The sequence below is a fragment of the Babylonia areolata genome, chromosome 21, assembly GCF_041734735.1.
Source record: "Babylonia areolata isolate BAREFJ2019XMU chromosome 21, ASM4173473v1, whole genome shotgun sequence".
Classification (NCBI taxonomy): domain Eukaryota; kingdom Metazoa; phylum Mollusca; class Gastropoda; order Neogastropoda; family Buccinidae; genus Babylonia; species Babylonia areolata.
The window spans coordinates 13,123,708-13,146,125 of NC_134896.1; the positions used below are offsets into that span (position 1 = coordinate 13,123,708).

At 46.4% G+C, this 22,418-nt stretch overlaps 1 protein-coding gene across 1 annotated transcript; it reads right to left on the reverse strand.

Annotated features, from left to right (window-relative positions):
• Positions 1 to 510: 510 nt before the first annotated feature.
• On the reverse strand, positions 511 to 19,607 carry LOC143296559 (cilia- and flagella-associated protein 58-like). Its single transcript, XM_076608581.1, has 12 exons — positions 19,269 to 19,607; positions 18,558 to 18,679; positions 15,035 to 15,281; positions 10,089 to 10,268; positions 7,212 to 7,319; positions 5,608 to 5,787; positions 4,778 to 4,963; positions 4,079 to 4,209; positions 2,752 to 3,090; positions 1,912 to 2,125; positions 1,392 to 1,622; positions 511 to 516 (listed from the first exon to the last, which is right to left on the reverse strand). The coding sequence occupies exons 1-12, from the start codon at positions 19,605 to 19,607 to the stop codon at positions 511 to 513; spliced, it is 2,283 nt and encodes a 760-aa protein (XP_076464696.1).
• Between the last annotated feature and the right edge of the window lie 2,811 nt (positions 19,608 to 22,418).

Consider the following 22,418-nt stretch of genomic DNA (forward strand, 5'->3'; position numbering starts at 1 on the left):
CGGGGGCGCGGCTACTGAAAGTCGGGACATGGCCATGGACCCAGGGTCAATGCATGTCGAGACTGTCCTGCATTCCTTAGCACTTCATGGGTTTTACTTCAGACTTTTCCTTGTCTTAGATGGACTGCCTTCCCGGGCTGTCGAGCTCCATCTGCCCGCATGTGACAGGTAGCACAGGGTTACATGGTACCTGTGGCAGGTAGAGACCTGCTTTATCATTCCATTAAACTCACACTCACACTCACACTAAAATAAGCATGCACATGTTATAAGAGAGAGAGAGAGAGAGAGAGAGAGAGAGAGAGAGAGAGAGAGAGAGAGAGAGAGAGAGAGAGAACTCAGAACTCGGAAGCACTTTTAATGTCAATAGTTTAACAGCCCTAATGACATGAGGGTACAACCACAACAATGACAATAACAACAAAACAGTTCTAAAATGATGAAAACAACTAATCGAAAACATACAATTTGTGAAAATCCGATGATTAAAAAAAAAACCCTACATCCAATTTACACCTGTGATGAGAAGAAATCACAATAATTATATTCGCAGAAAAAAAAAAATCATACGTAGCAGTCTACACAAAGTCGATTGTCTTTAAGAACAACAATGCGTGATATTTTTTCATGTTTCTTTGAAAGTTAAATGCTTCGGCAGTATACTTTGCAAACGACTGGACTGAATTTTCCTGATGTACATTAAGTACACAAAACAGAACTTCATTCTTTGCACACACACACACACACACACACACACTGAGAGAGAGAGAGAGAGAGAGAGAGAGAGAGAGAGAGAGAGAAATGGGGATTTTTGTATGGCAGTGCCCTCATGCGCTATCTGTGTATATATTGTTATCAGTCTGTGTCCATGCCTGCGTAGTGTGCGTTGCCGGTGTGTATCAAAAAGACATCAATAACAATATCAACAACCCCGTTCTCAGTCCGTTTCACTTATTCACTGCTCGTCACACGTCTTGATGATGACGAAGAGGACCTGAAGTGAAATCATTTAATAATAATAATAATAATAATGGTATTTATATAGCGCTGAATCTTGTGCAGAGACAAATCAAAGCGCTTTCGCACCAGTCATTCACACGCATGCATAACTCTAAAACTGTAGCAACTAAAGACAAGGAAGGGCAGGCAAGGGAGGCTATTTTGGGAAGAGGTGGGTTTTAAGGCCAGACTTGAAAGAGCTGAGTGTGGAGACTTCATTCCAATCGCAAGGTCCAGAGACAGAGAAAGAACGGCGGCCAACAGTCGAGTGTTTGAATCTGGGTATGCGTAAACAGAGTGGATCCGAAGCCGATCGTAGTGAACGAGATGGAGTGTAGAGGTGAAGGCAGCCGCAGAGATTTATCATCCAAACAGAAACAAGAACCACCAACCTCAATGCGCTCGTCGTACATTCTGTTGCCGTTGTTGAGGAGGGTCTGCAGAAGCTTCACCTTCTGGTACACCAGCGACAGCTCGTCGTTGCGGCGCACCAGCTGCGAGCCCAGGATGTCGCGCTCGCTGATGATGGCGTCCAGCTCCCGCTTCTGGCGCTTGATGATCTCGTCCGAGTCGGCGATCACCTTCTGCAGGTTCTTCTCCTCTGCGCGCAGGTCTGTGACCACCTGTGGATATTGTGTTGTATTGTATTGTATTGTATTGTATTGCATTGCATTGTACTTATATCGCAGATTGACGTACGCTCACAGTCGGTCCAACAGTAAAGTGAGAAGCCAATTCTTCAGCATCTAGATCTCTGCCACAAAATAATCATGCACCCTTACGACACAACTCCTCCCGCCCCCTCAACCCCTCCCTCTCCCCTACCAGTAGCCTCTCCCCACCCACCCACCCACCCCCACCCCACCCCCTCTCGCCCTCCTTCTTCTCCCCCTCCCCCTTCCCCTAACCAACCGTCTGCACTTCACGGAGCTGGTTCTTGAGCATCTGGACCTCCCCCACCAGGCCGTCCTTCTCCTTCTCCAGCCGGAGGCACTCCATGTGCTCCTTCACCACGGCCTGCTCCCGGGCCGCCACCTCCTCCTTCAGCTGGTGCGACTGGTGCTCCAGCATCCGCAGCTTGGTCTTCATCTCGTTCATCTCGTCCTGGCACTCGATCAGCAATCGGCTGAGGGCATGAGGGAGTTTGTGTGAGGCATCTATTAATTAAGACATCCGTTGACATGAGGGGTTTGGGGGTTGGGGGGAGGTTGTTTCTACTCCCTGTTTTGGTTTTTATAAAGATGCTTCGAATGTCAAACTGATGCGTTTTGGGTATTATGCCATTGTACAGAATATCATGACGGCGAATTGAGGAGCTGTGTTGCACTAAATCTCACGGCTTATCTCTTTGCATGCATCATAGCAAAGTCTGTCGCACTAAATCTCAACACTAACCTCTTGCATCACATCTCAGCAAAGTCTGTTGCACTAAATCTCAACACTAACCTCTTGCATCACATCTCAGCAAAGTCTGTCGCACTAAATCTCAACACTAACCTCTTGCATCACATCTCAGCAAAGTCTGTTGCACTAAATCTCAACACTAACCTCTTGCATCACATCTCAGCAAAGTCCGTTGCACTGAATCTCAACACTAACCTCTTGCATCACATCTCAGCAAAGTCCGTTGCACTGAATCTCAACACTAACCTCTTGCATCACATCTCAGCAAAGTCCGCTGCACTGAATCTCAACACCAACCTCTTGCATCACATCTCAGCAAAGTCTGTTGCACTGAATCTCAACACTAACCTCTTGCACCACATCTCAGCAAAGTCCATTGCACTGAATCTCAACACCAACCTCTTGCAACACATCTCAGCAAAGTCAATTGCATTGAACCTCACCAGCAACCTCTTGCACCACATCTCAGCAAAGTCCATTGCACTGAATCTCAACACCAACCTCTTGCACCACATCTCAGCAAAGTCCGCTGCACTAAATCTCATCACCAACCTCTTGCACCACATCTCAGCAAAGTCCGCTGCACTAAATCTCATCACCAACCTCTTGCACCACATCTCAGCAAAGTCCGTTGCACTAAATCTCATCACCAACCTCTTGCACCACATCTCAGCAAAGCCCATTGCACTGAATTGAATCTCAACACCAACCTCTTGAACCACATCTCAGCAAAGAATGTTGAATGCACGAAATCTCATCACCCGTCTCTCGCAAACAATTGTGAGGAAATAGTGAGGAAATAGTCTTAAGACGTTGCCAAGTGGGAAGTGTCTCCCTCGCGATTATTATGTTGTCGACGCGTGCGACTGCCGAGTGGTTATAAAGTACTGGGCGCCCCGCCATATCACAGGACCCATAGTTCGAATCCCCAAAGATTCTTCAGTGGTTGACAAAGGGAGAGGAAAGAGAAGAAGAGGGTGAGAGAATGGGGAGACAGATAATTATTGTTTCCCATCCTTGGAAAGAAGGAGAAAAGGAAAGAGAAAATGATAGAAAACAAACAAGAGGAAGAGGATTTTAATGAAAAAACGGCATTCCCAGGTGTGTGTGTGTGTGTGTGTGTGTGTGTGTGTGTGTGTGAGAGAGAGAGTGTGTGTGTGTGTGAGAGAGAGAGAGAGAGAGAGTGTGTGTGTGTGTGTATGTGTGTGTGTGTGTGTGGGGGGGGGGGGGGGTGAGGCTTAGATAAGAGGGGAAGCGATTAGATGCGAAAATATGTGTGTGTGTGTGTGTGTGTGTGTGTGTACAGATAATTATGTTCGTGCATACTGGAACGTGTTGTGTTTGTGAGTGCACTAATGGAAGGATGGGAGGCAGGGGGATGCACGCGCATGGATGTGCTTGCATCGTGTTCGTGTGTGTGTAAGTGCGTGTGAATGCGTGTGCATGTGTGTGTGTGTGTGTGTGTGTGTATGTGTGTGCGAGAGTGCGTATGCTCGCGCTTGTGTGTGTGCGCGTGCGTGCGTGTGTGTATGCGTGTGTACGTGCGTGTGTGTGTGACTGCGTATGCGTGCGCGTGTGTGTGTATGCATGCGCGCACACTCACATACACACACACACACAAACACACACACAAACAGTCAGCGCTTGACTTAATCATTTAATTCAGCACACCCACCTGTAGGTGTTCCTGTCCTGATGCACGGCCTCGTAGAGGTTCTGCTGGACCTTCAGGCGACACTCCAGCTCCTCCCCACGCTTCTTCTGGTCCAGGATCCGCAGGTCCCTCATCTTCAGCTCCTCCATGTTCTGCAAGTCACGGAACGGCACTGTCAGTGTCACTGTCATGGGCCCCAACAGCCCCAGTGTGTATATACCCTCGCAGAAGTGTGGTCTCCCAGGTCAACACCACACCACACCACACCTCAACCCCTTCCTTCCCACTCCCAAACCTCTCCACCCCCGACTCTCTAACCCCCTCCCCCACCACCACCCCACCCCCAACCACCACCATCGTGGAGTGATGGCCTAGAGGTAACGCGTCCGCCTAGGAAGCGAGAGAATCTGAGCGAGCTGGTTCGAATCACGGCTCAGCCGCCGATATTTTCTCCCCCTCCACAAGATAAATCGAAGTCCCGTGTGCAGCATGCATCTAGCGCACGTAAAAGAACCCACGGCAACAAAAGGGTTTTTCGTTGCAAAATTCTGTAGAAAAATCCACTTCGATAGGAAAAAAAACTGCACGCAGGAAAAAACACAAAAAATGGGTGGCGCTGTAGTTTAGCGACGCGCTCTCCCTGGGGAGAGCAGCCCTAATTTCACACAGAGAAATCTGTTGTGATAAAAAAAAGAAATACAAATACAAAAACGTACCCACCTTCATCAATTTCATGTTCAGGTCGCCGTTCTCGTTGATGTAACGGTCTCGCTCTTTCTCCAGCTGCTGGATGATGCGTCGTTGTTTCTCGGCCTCTCTGTGGAAGCCCATGATCTCGTGCCCCATATTCTGGCACGTCTGCTCATGCAGGCTCACCAGGTTTGCTTGCTTCTCGGTCGCTTTCACCTGAAGGGCCCAGCCGAGACATGGTGATAAGAGACACTCTAGGGAGAGTATACCACGGTCTTCAGAGAAAACAATGGAGAAAAGACTCCCTCTTGCCTGAGTCTCTCCGTCTCCCATAAATCAGCACACTCACAAACACAACCGCACAACCCACCCCACCCCACCACCACCCCTCCCTCCTTCCGAACACACACACACACACACCAGCCTCTCTCTCTCTCTCACACACACACACACACACACAATATTATATAATTAATGCACACAGAAATGCAAACACATACATATATACATACGTACATCACCCCCTACACACACGCACATACACACACACACGTGCACACACACGTGCACACACACACACACACACCGCTCACACACACACACACACACACGCACACATACATCACCCCACCCCACACAAACACACTCACTCACACACAATTCACCCCCACCACTCCCCTCCCAACCAACCCCCCACCTATTCCCCCCACACACACACACGTCCCTCTCCCCCACCCCCCTTTCCAACCAAACCCAACCCCCCCACGCCCCCTCTCTCTCTCTCTCTATCCTCTTCAACACACTTTAAGACAAGTGAACAGACCGACCGTGACCTTAACTGTAACTGTAACTAACCAGACCTGCTTGACGAGGTTCTTGTTGATGAGGTCCCTCTCATGCATGAGGCCGTTGATGTGCATCTGGTCCTGCTCTCTGGTCTTCTTGTTGGCGTCGATGGTCTTGGTGGCCACGGTAAGCTGGCCGTGCAGTTGCTCCTTTTCGTGCCGCAGGGAGGCCCGCTGCTCCGTCAGCTTCTTCAGCTGGTGGTGGGAGGAGGAAGGACACACAGGTCAGGTCAAGGTCAGGTCACGGTCAAGGTGAGGTGAGGTGAGGTGAGGGAAGGTAAGGTGAAGGAAGGGAAGGTGAGGTGAGGTGAGGTGAGGTGAGGGAAGGTAAGGCGAAGGAAGGGAAGGTGAGGGAAGGTGAGGTGAGGGAAGGTAAGGTGAAGGAAGGGAAGGTGAGGTGAGGTGAGGTAATGAATGATGCTACGGCAACGACGACGAGGACGACGACGATGATGATGATGAGGAGGAGGCGGACGACGATGAGGAGGATGACGATGACGATGATGATGAGGAGGAGGATGACGATGACGATGACGATGACGATGGATGGAAGTTGGTAAATGCTACATAGAGAATTGATGGAGGATATATTGGTGGTTCGTTGATGATAAATGATACGATGGCGACGATGATGATGATGGTGATGACGACGACGACGATGACAATGTTGACGATGATAACATTTTACATTGCGCCTTCCCGTTAAAAGCAAAACAAAACAAAACAAAACAAAAAACAACACACAAACACACAACAATGTTCTTGGTACATTACATGAACGTTGAATACTTATCACAGCAAAATGACATCACGGCCCACATGGAATAAATCAGCAAGTATACTATTTCCCACGTACCACCAGTCCATTACAACCAGCAGGATTTTTGTGTCACCAAGCTGCTCTACCTTACCACTGAGTTCAAAACAACACAAGCAACAACAACAGCAACAACAAAACCGCTTCAATTCATAACCACGTGTATCACAATACACACACATTTCACATCCTCTGTTTCATCAGCCACCACTTTGTTACAGTTATCAGCATCCGATAATCCATCCACAATGACTCTTCATTCACCCCGTAAACCACAGAACATTCATTTTGAAAACAAGCACACACACACACACACACACACGCAAACATACAGACACACACAAGCACACACACGAACACACACACACACAAATTCACACATACATACATCACCCCCTACACACGGGCATCAGTTCATAGCCCTATTTCTACATACCTTTAATGTACTTCAGAATTGTGTTCATGGTTTCTGATTATTATCATTATTATTATTATTATTGAATTATTACTGTTAAATGTAATTGCATGTTAGTTATGCATTTTTTGGTAGTTTTCTAGTTTTCTTTCTTTTCTGTTTTCCTCTTCCTTGCCTCCCCTCCTCCCCCTCCCCCCTGCCCCCCCCCATCCCACGCACCACCCCCTCCCATCCTTCCCTTTTTTAATTTTCATTTATTTTTTTTTTACTCGTCTAATATCACTGATAGTGAAAAGACGCTAAACTAAAGAACGAACGAACGAACGAACACACACACACACACACACACTGCTGAACTGAAGCAACGCTTCGTCGGTTTATTTATACCTTGCGGGTGGCCATCTCTTTGGCTTTGGTGAGTTTCTTGACGCTGTCAGTTAACTTGAACAGCTTGTCGTCCTTCAAACGAAGCGTGTTGCTCTGCTCGTTCACTTCCTGTCACCCCACAACATTATTTTAACCCTTTCACCGCCAGTCAATTCATTAGAGTACAAAATGCCCTTGTGGTATAAACACAGAAAAGATAGTGGCTAAGAATAGCTGAGAATTCCCCCTGCGATGTATAGAAACTACGGCCTATCCTACCACTGAACATTAAGAGCAGTAGGTTCATGGATAACAGACCAATGAATGGTCACCTTTCAGTGAAATAGGTCCTCTACCACGCCTGTGCATAAATGCGAGCTTGGTGGTGAAAGGGTTAACACATCACTCAGCATGATCACTCAGTCTGACAATTAGTAGACGGGCGCAATAGCCGAATGGTTAAAGCGTTGGACTTTCAATCTCAGGGTCCTGGGTTCGAATCTCGGGAGCGGCGCTTGCTGGGTAAAGGGTGGAGTTTTTTTTTCGATCTTTCAGGTCAACATATGTGTGGACCTGCTAGTGCCTGAACCCCCTTCGTGTGCATACGGCAAGCAGAAGATCAAATACTGACGCATGTTAAAGATCATGTAATCCATGTCAGCGTTCGGTGGGTTATGGAAACAATAACATGCCCTGCATGCACCCCCCGGCCTCCCCCCTCCCCGCCCCCCAGAAACGGAGTATGGCTGCCTGCATGGCGGGGTAAAAATGGTCATACACGTAAAAGCCCACTCAAGTACATTCGAGTGAACGTGGGAGTTGCAGCCCACATACGAAGAAGAAGACAGTTTGTTAGTCGGTTATTGGTGCGCATGCGTGCGTTTTGTTTGATGAAATCAGGTTGATTAATTAAATCTTGTTGGCAACAAAGCAACAGCGACCACTCAGATATTCACACGCGCACACACACAAAAGAAAGAAAGAAAGAAAGAAGAAGAAGAAGAAGAAGAAAAGAAATCTGAGTGGTGGTTATCCATTCCATATCTGTATCTTCAATGGATCCACATCTGTTTCTTCCATGTGTGTGTGTGTGTGTGTGTGTGTGTGTGTGTGTGTGTGTGTGTGTGTGTGAGCGCGCGTGGGGTTCTTGTGTGCTTTTGTATTTGACTTACATGTTACTGAGAGGTTTGTCGCTATATGAATATATTACTATAATCATTATTCTTACTATTAATATCATTGTTACTGATTAACAAATAATAAAGAGTGGTAACTCTCTCCATTACACAAGGTACACAACTTCAAGTCAGTGATGCTTTCGCTACCGATTCAGCTAGTACACAGGTAAATAAAAGGTACATTGGAACAAACCCAGACACTTCCTAAAAAAAAGGAAGCGCCAGGCCTGTCCTTGTACCAATCATTTGACATGTGCACACAGCAGCAAAGACAGAAGAAATGTGCAAACACAAATTAGCTTTTATTCAAGACTGGCATAGCCTCTTTAATCCTGAATAAGCCACACAGAACACATGGACAATACAGAACAAACACATGGTTTTCCTCGGTGGTTTACCAACTGGAAATTAACAAATAATGAGGCCAGGAGATGAAATGATTATGAAATGTGCGTATCATGAACACACATAGGTAGGAGCAGTTACTGTTCTCGGTTATCATGAAAAGTCAGAGTACTAGTAGGTCACAGGTCCCGGGGACAATCACTGAGGAAAATGAAGTACATGGGTAATTGTAAGTGGTACCCTTCTTTTGTCTTATCATCGAATACAATGCCCTTACTAGGCTAGTATTCATGATCATGGTTTCTTTTCTCAAGACAATATGATATGACAATAAGAAACGTTTCTTTGTTTGTTTGTTTGCTTGCTTACACAGCTAAGAGGAGAAAGAAAAATATACACTTTCTTTTTTTTTTTTTTCCAAATATCCAGCAGATAATACCTTTTAATCTCGATTTTGTTGGCCTTTTTTTTCACAACATAAAAAGGTGGCTGTTTCGGGTTGTGGTGGTGCTTTTTTTGTGGCTATACTGAATTCAGTGTTGAACTGAACACTGTGTCTTCCATGCATGGAATGATAATAATAATAATAATAATGGTGATAATAATAGATCCCTGGCAAAAGCAAACTAATAGCAAGAAACCCTAAAGAAAACAAACGAAAATGAAATCACACACACACACACACACATACATTCACACATACACACGCACACAACACAAACACACATTCACACTCAGACAAAGATACACACACGAACATGCACATACACGCTATGTTAGTATCCCCCACACACCCCGAAGCTCTCCACCCAACCCCTTACCCCAATATTCCTTGTGACCCATCGATTCATTTGGTTTATAATAAAGACAACGTTCTGTTCTGTTCCATTCACAACACACACACACACACACACACACACAATGTAACTATCCCCCACCCACACCCAACCCATATCCCCCCCTCCTCACAAATATTCCTTGTGACCCCTTCGGTACATTTGGTTTATAATAAAGACAACATTCTATTCTGTTCCATTCACAACACACACACCACACACACACACACACACACAACCCCTACCCCTCGCCCAAATATTCCTTGTGACCCCCTCGGTACATTTGATAATAAAGATAACATTCCATTCTGTTCTATTCGCAAAGCACACACACACACACACACACACACACACACACACACACACACACACACACACACAATAAATAAATAAACAAACACGCCACAACAAACCCACCCAGTGATCCCACGCACAACCGATCATCCCAACTCCCACCCACCAACCCAACTTCCCACCCACCAACACCAACACACACTCCACCCCCACCCCCCTGCCACACCCAACACCACTTGACACACCATCTGCAAGGTGTCCACCAAGCCGCTCTGTTTCTCCATCTCGCTCTGGACCTTCTGCAGGCGCCCCGTCAGGCTCTCGATCTCCTTGCTGCTCAGCTCGCAGCTGACCCTCAGCTCGCGCAAGGTGGACTCCTGGCTGTTGACCAGCTCCTGCGCCGTGTTCAGCTGGCGGGTTAGGTCCTGGATCGAGGTGGTCTTGCTCTCCAGATCCTGGGCCTTGCTCCGGTTGTCGTTCTGGATAGGAAGGAAGGAAGGAAGGAAGGAAGAAGAAGGAAGGTGGTTAGCTGAAGAGTCAGTTAACTTAATTTTAAAATCCCTTCAGTGCCGGGGGGGGGGGGGGGGGGAGCAGAAAGTGGTGTTTCAGGTCATAAAACATTAAGCAAAACAATAAGCCTAGAACTGAGAGAATGGTCTAGAGATATACCTCTCTAGACAAAAAAAACTGTGTGAATTTTCAGCCTTCCAGAGCCATTTCCCATTTTTTCTGATGACGTCATCAGTGACGCCACTATGCACGTACGTAATACGTTTATGGCAGTCAAGGGGTTTTTAAAAGGGGTTTTTAAAAGACGCTTGTCAGACGCCAATTTTTGTTACAGAGCCCGCGCGGTGTTCTGAAGCCCCCGCTCTCGCCCTTTCTCCCAAGTGCACTCTGTCACTACTATCCCTACTTCTACCACTACTACTGCTGCTACTTCTACCACTGCTATAAGGTGGAAGAAGGTAGCAGAATGGGCAAGACGCTCATCTGCCAATACAGAGTCCGGGCGTGAGGGTCTGGGTTCGAATCCCCCCGGCCGCTCTCGCCTTCTCTCTTAACTTTGACTGTAAAAATCGAACTGAGCGTCTAGTCGATCGGACGAGACGATAAATTAATCGAGGTCCCGGCGTGTGTGTGTGTGTGTGTGTGTGTGTGTGTGTGTGTGTGTGTGTGTGTGTGTGTGTGTGTGTGTGTGTGTGTGTGTGTGTGTGTGCAGCACGCACTTGGCGCAACTGAAAAAGAACCCATGGCAACGAGAGTGTTGTCCTCTGGCATAATTCTGTAGAAGAAACCCACTCTGATAGGTACACAAATATATTTGCATGCACTCAAGGCCTGACTGTTCTTTCTTTCTTTCTTTTGCGTTCGACAGCTACGCAGTCAGGGTCGAAGTCCGAGGGATGCCACAAACTCGGACGTCCGGCGAAGATCGGCTACCGTTCCCCAGAGCTTGGTGTTGAGGTCAGCACCCCCAGGCCAGGACTGCTGTCGCATCTTCTCATACAGGGGGCAGTCTTGGAGAATATGGGATGGGGTCTGGTCAGCCTGTCCGCAATCACATAGGGATGTGGCTGCTATTCCAATCCTCTTCAGGTGTGCTCGGAGGCCGCAGTGTCCTGTGCGAAGGCGGTAGATGGTAGTCTGGTGTCTCCTCTCCAGTGTCTTGATGGGATCCTGGTGTGCCTGGTAGCCTCCGTTCAGAGTGACCCAGCCTCTTCGGAATCTGTCAGGGCCTGACGAAGCGCGTTGGGTTATGCTGCCGGTCAGGCATCTGCCTAGGAGATGTGGTGTAGCGTATATGGATTTGTACAAACGCAGTGACGTCCCCTTGAGAAAGTGAAACTGAAACTCTGGATGGGAAGGGGGGATGGAGAACGAAAGAACGAATGAAGTTTCATTTTTCCAGGGTATTGAGATATATAGCACAATAATATTTTTTTTTTTTTTTTACCTACCCAGCCCTGGGGTTCTAAATTTAGAAAGAAAAGCGTAAGAAAAAATACAGAGAGAAATTTGAAATAGGATTAGAAGAGACGAAGAAAGAGAGTGAGAGAGAGAGAGAGGGGAGGTCGGGGGTGGAGGGGGGTTTGAAGAGAAGAAAGAAGAGAAAAGGTGAATGATGAAATGAGAATGAAAGAGAGAGAGGAGGAGAGTGTTTTCAGTTCAGTTCAGTTCGGTTGCGCAAGGAAGCAGGCGTCACTGCGTTCGGGCAAATCCATGATTATTACTCCCGTCGGACCGACGGATGAGCAGGCAGGCAGGCTTATATGTCGGTGTATGTCCTCATATGGGAGAAGAGAGGCCGATTCTAGATGCGCAGAACTTCCCACGGGTGTTGCAAGGGAAAACGTCTCCAGAAGTTGAGCCCTGCTTCCTTCGCTCCCGCTTCTCCTCAATGGCCAGCGTTCTCTTGTTTTCAAACGTCTTTATGCCACTAGAGCACATGATTATTATACTTATAGTACTCGCTACACCACATCTGCTGAGCGGCAGACTGACTGATTCATCAGCTGCGTTAACTCACTCAGTACGGCCAGTCCTCTCTTCTCCTCTACACAGACCCCTCGGATGTCCAGTGGGTGTCTCAATGACCCAACCTTTAGCTTCCGTCGTCAGAATTGTGGTATTCTTTGTCAACATTCACCTCTTCCGTATAAGAGCCTTCCTCTTGCAATATTTTAATGATGGTAATTGGGGTGAAACGCTGTTAACGTCGTCTCTTTCGCCGTTCGTATGGAGAGAGTTAACCAATCAACGCGCTCAGTCGGTCGGGCTTTCGGAAAAATAAAACAGAATAAATAAATAAAGTAATTAATTAATTAATCAAAATAATAAAATAGAATATATATATATATATATATATATATATATATAACAAATAGAAATAATCACCCCGAAAGCGCAGTATGGCTGCCTATACGGCGGGGTGAAAACGGTCATACACGTAAAAGCCCACTCCAGTACATACGAGTGAACGTGGGAGTTGCAGCCCACGAACGCATCATCATCATCATCATCAGCAGCAGCAGCAGCAGCAGCAGCAGCAGAAGAAGAAGAAGAAGAAGAAAAAGAAGAATAAAAATCAACTAAAAAAGGAGGATAGGATGGAGAATATTGTATTGTATCGTGTTGTATCACATCGGGTTGTATCGGATTGTATTGTATTACTCTTTGTCACAACATCTTTTTCTCTGTTTCTTTGTGTGTGAAAGAAATTCGGGCTGCTGTCCCCGGGTCAAACGCGTCAGGTTACTACAATAAATAATAATAATAATGGTATTTATATTGCACCGAATCTTGTGCAGAGACAAATCAAAGCGCTTTCGCACCAGTCATTCATACGCATGCATAACTCTAAAACTGGAGAAACTGAAGACAAAGAAGAGGCAGGGAAGGGAGGCTATTTTGCGCTACAGTGCACCACCACCTTGATACATTTTTTTGTGAGTCATGCCATTAATCACAGTTGTTTATTCAGGGGGCACAAGAAATCAACTTCTTTTTTTCACCCTTTTCCTTGCCTTGGATGTGGTAAGAAGCTGCAGTTTTGTACTGTTTTGATTTTTCGGATTACATAAGGGTTTGTTTGATAAAGGTAAAAGTTGGTAAGGATATGCAACTGATAAAACATGGCTACTGTCACTTGAAATGTACGTGTCTTCCTGTCGCACATTAACAGTGTACAACTGACTCACTAAAGCTGCTCGGTCTGTACACACCCACAACCTTGCTGCAGGCATTCAGGAGGGGTGGTGGCGATGTGGGGGACGGGGTGGGGGGTTGGGGGTTAATTTGGAGGTAACGGCCAAGAGGTAACGCGTCCTCCCAAGATGCGAGAGATATCTGAAGGCCACTGGTTCGAATCACGGCTGAGTCGCCAGTATTTTCCTCCCCCCCCCCTCTCCCTCCTCTCGCCCCCCCCCCCCCTACCCCACCGTCCCCCCTCCTTTAGACCTTGAGTGGTGGCCTGGACGCTAGTCATTCGGATGAGACGATAAACCGAGGTCCCGTGTGCAGCATGCACTTAGCGCACGTAAAAGAACCCACGGCAACAAAATGGTTGCTCCTGGCAAAAAATTCTGCAGAAAAACCCGCTTCGATAGGAAAACATTAAAAAAACAACAACTGCAGACAGGAAAAAAAAAGAGTGTCGCTCTCAGTGTAGCGACGCGCTTTCCCTGGGAAGTGCGGTCCGAATTTCACACAGAGAAATGTATTGTGACAAAAAAGTAATACAATACAATACAATGCAATACAAACGGGTGTTTGTTCTGGTCCGTCTCCTGGTGGATGTGTGTCTTGTCTTTTCATTGCACTCTTATCTTACGCCCCCCCCCCCCCCCCCCCCCCCCCCAAGGTCTTCAGAGAAGAAGCCCCCCTCAGTCAATTGTATCGGCCCTTAACTCCTTACACCCGAAGGGGGCCGGGCCGCACCCAGGTCATGACTCCTGGATGACCTTGTATTGCCGCCTTTTTTTTTTTTTTTTTTTTTAAACAACCTGGTCCATACGGCATACGGACCATGATTAGGGGAATGATGATGGTTTTCACTTTTAGTTGTTGAGATCACATGAGAGAAGAAAGCGAGGGGGAGGGGAGGGGAAGAAGGGAGGGGGTGAAGATGAGGGTGGTGGAGGGGTGCAGACAGGGGACATCTTTTTTTTTCTTTTCTTTTTTTTAACCTGGTCCTCAGCAGATTCGAACTCGCGCCTCCAGAGTGGTCGCCACCCACATCATGTGCAATGATGGCCTAGAAGTAACGTGTCCGCATAGGAAGAGAGAGGATCTGAGCGCACTGGTCCGAATCACGGCTTTCACCAACATTTTCTCCCCCTCCACTAGACCTTGAGTGGTGGTCTGGACGCTAGTCATTTGGATGAGACGGTAAACCGAGGTCCCGTGTGCAGCATGCACTTACCGCACATAAAAGAACCCACGGCAACAAAAGGGTTGTCACTGGCAAAATTATGTAGGAAAAACCACTTCGATAGGTATAACAAATAGCACGCACAAAAAAAAAAAAAAAAAAAAAAAAAAAAGGGGGTGGCGTTCTCAGAGTAGCGACGCGCTCTCCCTGGGGTAAGCAGCCCGAACTTCACACACAGAAATCTGTTGTGACAAAAAAGGGAAATACAAAAAAATACAAAATACACATCCTCTCTCTCTCTCTCTCTCTCACTCCCACCTCCGCGTTCATCCGGCGGGTCCTCTCGCGCTGAAGCTCCATGGTCTTCTGTCGGACCTCCGTCATGGTGGTGTTGACCATCTCCTGCAGCCGGCTCTTCTCAGAATCCAGTTCCTGGACCCGCATCTTCAGATCTTCCACCCCGTCCAAGTGATCTTGCCCCCCCGACCCGTCCGTCCCCCCTGGCTGGCCGGAGTCTTTGGTGCCGGTCCCCACTCTCCCCTCTACTTTCCCCAAAGGCATGTAGCTGTGGTGGAGGATACGGATACGGATACGGATAATTCATTTATGTATACGCCATTGCCCCTCATAAAGGGGCACATACACATGACCATAATCGTAAGAAAAACAACAAGAAATACGCGGTCATAATTCATCATCAAGAACAAACTTTAGGATTCTAAGTCATCACAGTTGATCGCAGTCTGAATGCTTCAAACAATTTTTAATGAACTGACAAACTTTTGCGAATGGTGGTGTGTTCATGCCTAGAAGCCAAAGCTGTGGTGGTGGAGGAGAAGGAAGAGAAGGAAGGTTTGACAGTGAGGAGTGTTTGTGCGAGTAAAGGCACGCTTTCTGTTCGTGTGGGACCTTTCCTTTCGTCGCTTGCAGAGCGAGAAGTAGGTCGTATGACAGGTCATGGGCAGCCCACCACCCCTCACTCGCTTTTTTTTCTTCTTCTGAGTTTCCACTGCTCGCCATTGTTGGGAAAACTTTTGGTTTTGGCACAGTTTATAAATGGATCAGTTCGAATGCGTAATGGCAAAGATGTTGACAAGAAACACACTCAAAGTGAACTTAAAAGACTAAAGCAAATAATGGGTGCAGTCATAAAACTAAATGTATCTTGAAAACTTGCTAAAAAAAAAAAAGTAGTCATCGAAACTGTTCCAATTCCTTTCGGTAGGACAGTGATTTCCACGACGAAAGTAGGTGAAAGAGAAAAGAAAGAAAGACAAAAAAGGAAATAGAGATACGCATACGCTCGCGGTTCTCCAATAAAATCAGACGAAAGTGGGGCTGCAAATCCTTCCTGTTGCTGCTTTTAGTCTGGCCGACTCGCAGAGAGTGATAATTATCACGACTGTGGGGAGAGGTGGTGGATTAAGGAGGGACAGTGGGGAGAGGTGGTGGATTAAGGAGGGACAGTGGGGAGAGGTGGTGGATTAAGGAGGGACAGTGGGGAGAGGTGGTGGATTAAGGAGGGACTGTGGGGAGAGGTGGTGGATTAAGGAGGGACTGTGGGGAGAGGTAGTGGATTAAGGGGGACTGTGGGGAGAGGTGGTGGATTATGGAGGGACAGTGGGGAGAGGTGGTGGATTATGGAGGGACAGTGGGGAGAGGTGGTGGATTGAGGGACAGTGGGGAGAGGTGGTGGATTAAGGAGGGACTGTGGGGAGAGGTGGTGGATTAAGGAGGGACTGTGGGGAGAGGTGGTGGACTAAGGAGGACAGTGGGGAGAGGTGGTGGATTAAGGAGGGACTGTGGGGAGAGGTGGTGGATTAAGGAGGGACTGTGGGGAGAGGTGGTGGATTAAGGAGGGACTGTGGGGAGAGGTGGTGGATTAAGGAGGGACTGTGGGGAGAGGTGGTGGACTAAGGAGGGACTGTGGGGAGAGGTGGTGGATTAAGGAGGGACTGTGGGGAGAGGTGGTGGATTAAGGAGGGACAGTGGGGAGAGGTGGTGGATTAAGGAGGGACAGTGGGGAGAGGTGGTGGATTAAGGAGGGACTGTGGGGAGAGGTGGTGGATTAAGGAGGGACTGTGGGGAGAGGTGGTGGATTAAGGAGGGACTGTGGGGAGAGGTGGTGGATTAAGGAGGGACTGTGGGGAGAGGTGGTGAGGTGGTGGATTAAGAAGGTACAGTGGGATACCCGGGAGACAGAAAGGAGGATGACTGCTGATGACGTCACAAATGACCTCTTTCTGTTTCCTTCCTAGAGAGCCAAGCCCCAGTAATATGGCGGCATCCTGTGTTGCGCCAAGCTTTGAGCTAAAACTGATATAATTGCTTGAATGCGCAGACACGTTCAGTTCTGTAACTGTTTTGCCCATTTCCCTAGGTTCTGTTGTTGTTTTTTTAAAATTTTTTTTTAGAGCATGATGGTATTTCACCTCGTGTCCACTTTAACGAGTGATAGTGGGATAGCTGGGAGGAGGAGAGGAGGTTTGATGGTGGTGTTCATAGTTCAGCCGACCCCGCAGCAGGCGTCACTGCATTCGGGCAAATTCATATATGCTACACTACACCCTGCTAGGCAGATGCCTAGCCAGCAGCACAGCCCTTGAGTGCATGCATATGGTTGTATACCTATCACAGTGCATTTCCTGTTACCCTTTGCATAGCAGATTTCTCTGTGTGCAGCGACACGTTATTTTTTTTTTTTTTTTCTGACACAGTGCAAGCTTTTCTTGTGGTTGTTTTCCTATCGAAGTGGATTTTCTACAGAATATCTCTGTGACAAAGCTTTTGTTACCGTGGGTTCTTTTACATGCGTTGAAGTGCATGCTCCACACACAACCTCGGTTTATCGTCTCACCCGAATGACTAGCGTCCACACCACCACTCACGGCCTAGTGGAGGAGGTGGAAACACTGGCGTGTGTGGAATTGGAACCTGTGCGCTCAGATTCCCTCACTTCCTGCTAGGTGGATGCGGTGTTACCTCTACACCACCACTCCACCACGTATCGCTGTACAACCCACTGCACGTGGTGATGTGAATAGAATAGAATGGAATACTTTTTATTGTCATAAAACCTTAAAGTTTATAAGACACAATGAAACATAGACATGTGCATATTAAGAAGAGAAACATTCGTGAACAAATTTCGCCAGCCTCGGCTGTAATTCTGTTAGAAGGATCAATTCACTAGGCTTTGCATTTGGACGACATACATCGATTAGGAATCTGTGTCTGTAAGTAGTGTACTTTACACAATAGTCTAAAAGGTGAATCTCATCTTCTGAACTGTTACAAGTATCACACAGTCTTTGTTCTTATGGTGTCTTTTTATATCTTGTGTGTTCGATTTGTAAGTCATGGGCGCTGATTCGTAACATGGTCAGTGATGTGGAGTGGAGTGATGGCCTAGAGGTAACGTGTCCGCCTAGGAAGCAAGAGAATCAGAGCGCGCTGGTTCGAATCACGGCTCAGCCGCCGATACTTTCTCCCCCTCCACTAGACCTCGAGTGGTGGACTGGACGCTAGTCATTCGGATGAGACGATAAACCGAGGTCCCGTGTGCAGCATGTATTTAGCGCACGTAAAAGAACCCACGGCAACAAACGGGTTGTCCCTGGCAAAATTCTGTAGAAAAAATCCACTTCGATAGGAAAAACAAATAAAGCTGCACGCAGGAAAAAAAAAAAAAAAAAAAAAAACCCCAAAAAAGCGAGGCGCTGCAGTGTAGCGAAGCGCTCTCCCTGGGGAGAGCATCCCGAATTTCACACAGAGAAATCTGTTGTGATAAAAACAAATACAAATACAAATATAAAATATAAATGTGTGCGTGTGATCTTACCCGCTGGGTTCTGAAGACTGGAACTGGACGGCCAGATCGGCTCCTTTCTGCACCAGCTGGTTCAACTGCTCTATCTCCTGTTGCAGAGCACTGATGGTTTCTTTCGACCACTGCTCTCTTTGCTGCACGTTGTAATAACCACAGCATTTGGTTTATTGGTTGGTGGTGCTGGTGATGATGATGATGATGATGATGATGGTGATGATGATGATGGTATTGGTAATAATGGTAACGGCAACAATCAACATCACCATCGTCGTTGTCATCATTGCCATTTGAAGAACGGCAACAAACACCGCAACAAACAGAACTCTGAACGTTTCTTTTTCTTTTTCTTCTTCTTTTTTTTTGTATTATAAATTATCGACGCAATTTAATGATTCAATCAGTCTATAATCAACTCTTGAACGCTTCCATTAGTCCACACAACGATTTGTTAAAAAACACACCCAAAAAGCCCCAAGACAACATCTTTTCAATACTGTCTATTCGATTTAGAATATGAAGAGACAGAGAGAGAGACAAAGACAGAGAGGGAGAGAGCACTGAAATATTTAATGTCATCAGCTCCAGTGACATGGGTGTATTTGTGTGTGTGTGTGTGTGTGTGTGTGTGTGTGAAAGAGAGAGAGAGAGAGAGAGAGAGAGAGAGAGAGAGAGAGAGAGAGAGAGAGAGAGAGAGAGAATCTTTATATAAAAACCAGTACCTACTTTCAAATACTCCACTTTCTTCCACGCTCCCTCTAGCTCCCCAGTGAGACTGGTGATACGGGCTTCGTCATCCTTGGACAGTTTGAGGGCGGTTGACACTTTCTCCGCGTTCGTGGAAATCTCCTCGTTCAGATCGCGAATCTTGTCCATCAGCGCCCGCTCGCTTTCGTGCGAGTTGACCAAAGCCGTGTGCAGCTTCTCATACTGCTTCTTGAACTTTTCCAAGCTCTCGTCGTTCAGCAACTCGTTCAAAACGGTCTCGAATTCTTTCTCCAGCTCATCGAAATTATCTGGCCTTTTGACCGGGCCAACAACCTTCTTCTTCTTGGCATCAGCCATGGCTGGTGAAACTGTTGTGTTTCTTGCCTTTCTGGTCTGGTTGATGGAGCTTCCAACCTGTCCAAACCAGCTGGTCTTTGGTGCCCCCTTAGCTTTGAGATCTTAACTCCCCTGCAGTCATGTCTAGTGTATTTCGGAAGCGAAAAGATTGGCGAGGTCTAGTGCTTCTCAAAAAGAGTTTTTGATCATGGACGCCTGGTAGCGAGGAAACTGAGAACGACTTTTGTGTGTTTCCATTAGCGTCACAAAACTCAATGATGACGTAAAAGTTGAGATTTTTTTTCTTTTTTGTTATCTGTGTCGTCACGGTGTCGCGGGATTCTACGGAGAAAGGAATATCATGTGTGTGTGTTTGTGTGTTTGTGTTTGTGTGCTCCTCATTTCTCACACAGTTGCTCCAGCCCATGCTGAAATTATGTGAGCTAAAAGGTCTAACAAAATCAGCTTTGTTGGTGATTTTTTTAAAAAAAAGGCTCTTTGAAAATAAAAGGAGAAAATAATCACCCATAATGATGACCTAATTTTGAGACCTCATGGAGTAAGCTTGGTTACCAAGACTGCGATCCAAGACTTCCCATTTGAGCCAACAGCTCACTCAGTTCTATGTAGGAACCAGTCTGAGAAAACAGCAACAACAACAAGAGAGGCAAGGCCTTCAAGACTCACTTGCAATACACTTTTAAAAAAAAAATCCAAGCTTTTTATGTATTGAGTATAATTTCAAAATGTAATGTTTAAGATGAGAAAGATCAGTTTAAAGCAAATTAAGTCCCCCTAGCATTAATTACATAGTAATTTCCCATCTTTACTCTCTGCACCAAACGTTTGCAAAATAAATAAAACTTCCATGCTTAGCAAAAGAAGTTCCTTTTTAAACAAAAAATGATAATAATGACTGCTCTTGTTGTTGGGTCAGAATATCAGTGCCAAGTTTAGAGAATACAAAAAATATAAATATAACAGTAAATGCAGTTTGCATATAATTAGGGTTCATTTTTTTATTTTTTTTGTGCCCATCCCTGAGGTGCAATATTGTTTTAAACAAGATGACTGGAAAGAACTGAATTTTTCCTATTTTTTATGCCTAATTTGGTGTCAACTGACAAAGTATTTGCAGAGAAAATGTCAATGTTAAAGTTTACCACGGACACAAGACACACACACACACACACACACACACACAGACAACCGAACACAAGTGAGTCAAAAACAAAAACAATCTCAGTGAAAAACTGTGATGGGGATGGATGTGGAGGGATGGCCTAGAGGTAACGCGTCCGCCTAGGAGGCGAAGAGAATCTGAGCGCGCAGGTTCGAATCAGGGTTCAGCCGTCGATATTTTCTCCCCCTCCACTAGACCTTGAGTGGTGGTCTGCGCGCTAGTCATTCGGATGAGACGATAAACCGAGGTCCCGTGTGCAGCATGTACTTAGCGCACGTAAAAGAACCCACGGCAACAAAAGGGTTGTTCCTGGCAAAATTCTTAAGAAAAATCCAGGAAAAACAAATAAAACTGCATGCAGGAAAAAAAACAAAAAAAAAAAAAAAAAGGTGGCGCTGTAGTATTGCGACGCGCTCTCCCTGGGGAGAGCATCCCGAATTTCACACATATCAATCTGCTGTGATAAAAACAAATACAAATACAAATACAGTGACTTCCCGGTCATCAGCCTTGATCTGAGGTAGGATCATACTACTTTATGAAGCGTATATGGGCTTGTTCGAACGCAGTGATTCCTCCTTGGAAAACTGAAACTGAAAATGTGCATGAGGGGAAAGAGAGAGAGAGCATCCACACACTTTCGTGCTATCCTGTGTGTGTGTGTGTGTGTGTGTGTGTGTGTGTGTGTGTGTGTGTGTGTGTGTGCGTGCGTGTATGGGTGTGTGTGCGCGTGCGTGTGTGTGTATGTGTGTGTGTATTTGCACATGTTGTGTGTGTGTGTGTGTGTGTGTGTGTGTGTGTGTTGTGCATGAGAATGTGTACACGATTCCTATTTCTCACGTTGTTTTGTACTACAAGTGGTTGCATGGTCTTTCACTTGTTCTGTGGCTTAGTGATTCCGAGTGCACGGTGTTCACATGTAACAAGCTGCGATTCATGTTCTCGTAATCGATGATAAAGGTATAAAAAAAAAAAATTTTAAAGGGTGGGTGGGTGGCTATCTACAGCGCCTAAAAAAGGGATGTTTTTAACTCACTCAGTACGGCCAGTCCTCTCTTATCCTTTACACAGACCCCTCGGATGTCCAGTGGGTGTCTGAATCACGGAACCTTTAGCTTCCGTCGTCAGAATTGTGGTATTCTTTGTCAACATTCACCTCTTCAGTATAAGACCCTTCCGCTTGCAATATTTTGATGATGGTAATTGGGGTGAAACGCTGTTAACGTCGTCTCTTTCGCCGTTCGTATGGAGAGAGTTAATACGTTTGTGGTGACTCACCTGTTGTCAACTGATAATTAGTACTGTAGTGTAGACTGTGTTTTTTGTTTGTTTGTTGTTGTTGTTGTTGTTTTTCACCGGAAAATAATCCCAGAACAAAAACCCAGAAAACGAACTGGTGATTAACTCTTTCACCGCCAAGCTCGCATTTATGCACAATGCGTGGTGGTAGAGGACCCATGTCACTGAAAAGTGACCATTCATTGGTCTGTTATCCAGGCTCTTAATGTTCAGTGGTAGGACAGGCCATATTTTCTATACATCGCAGGGGGAATTCCCAGCTATTCTTAGCCACTATATTTTCTGTGTTTACACCACAAGGGAATTTTGTACTCTAAATTGACTGGCGGTGAAAGGGTTAAAGGTCCCAT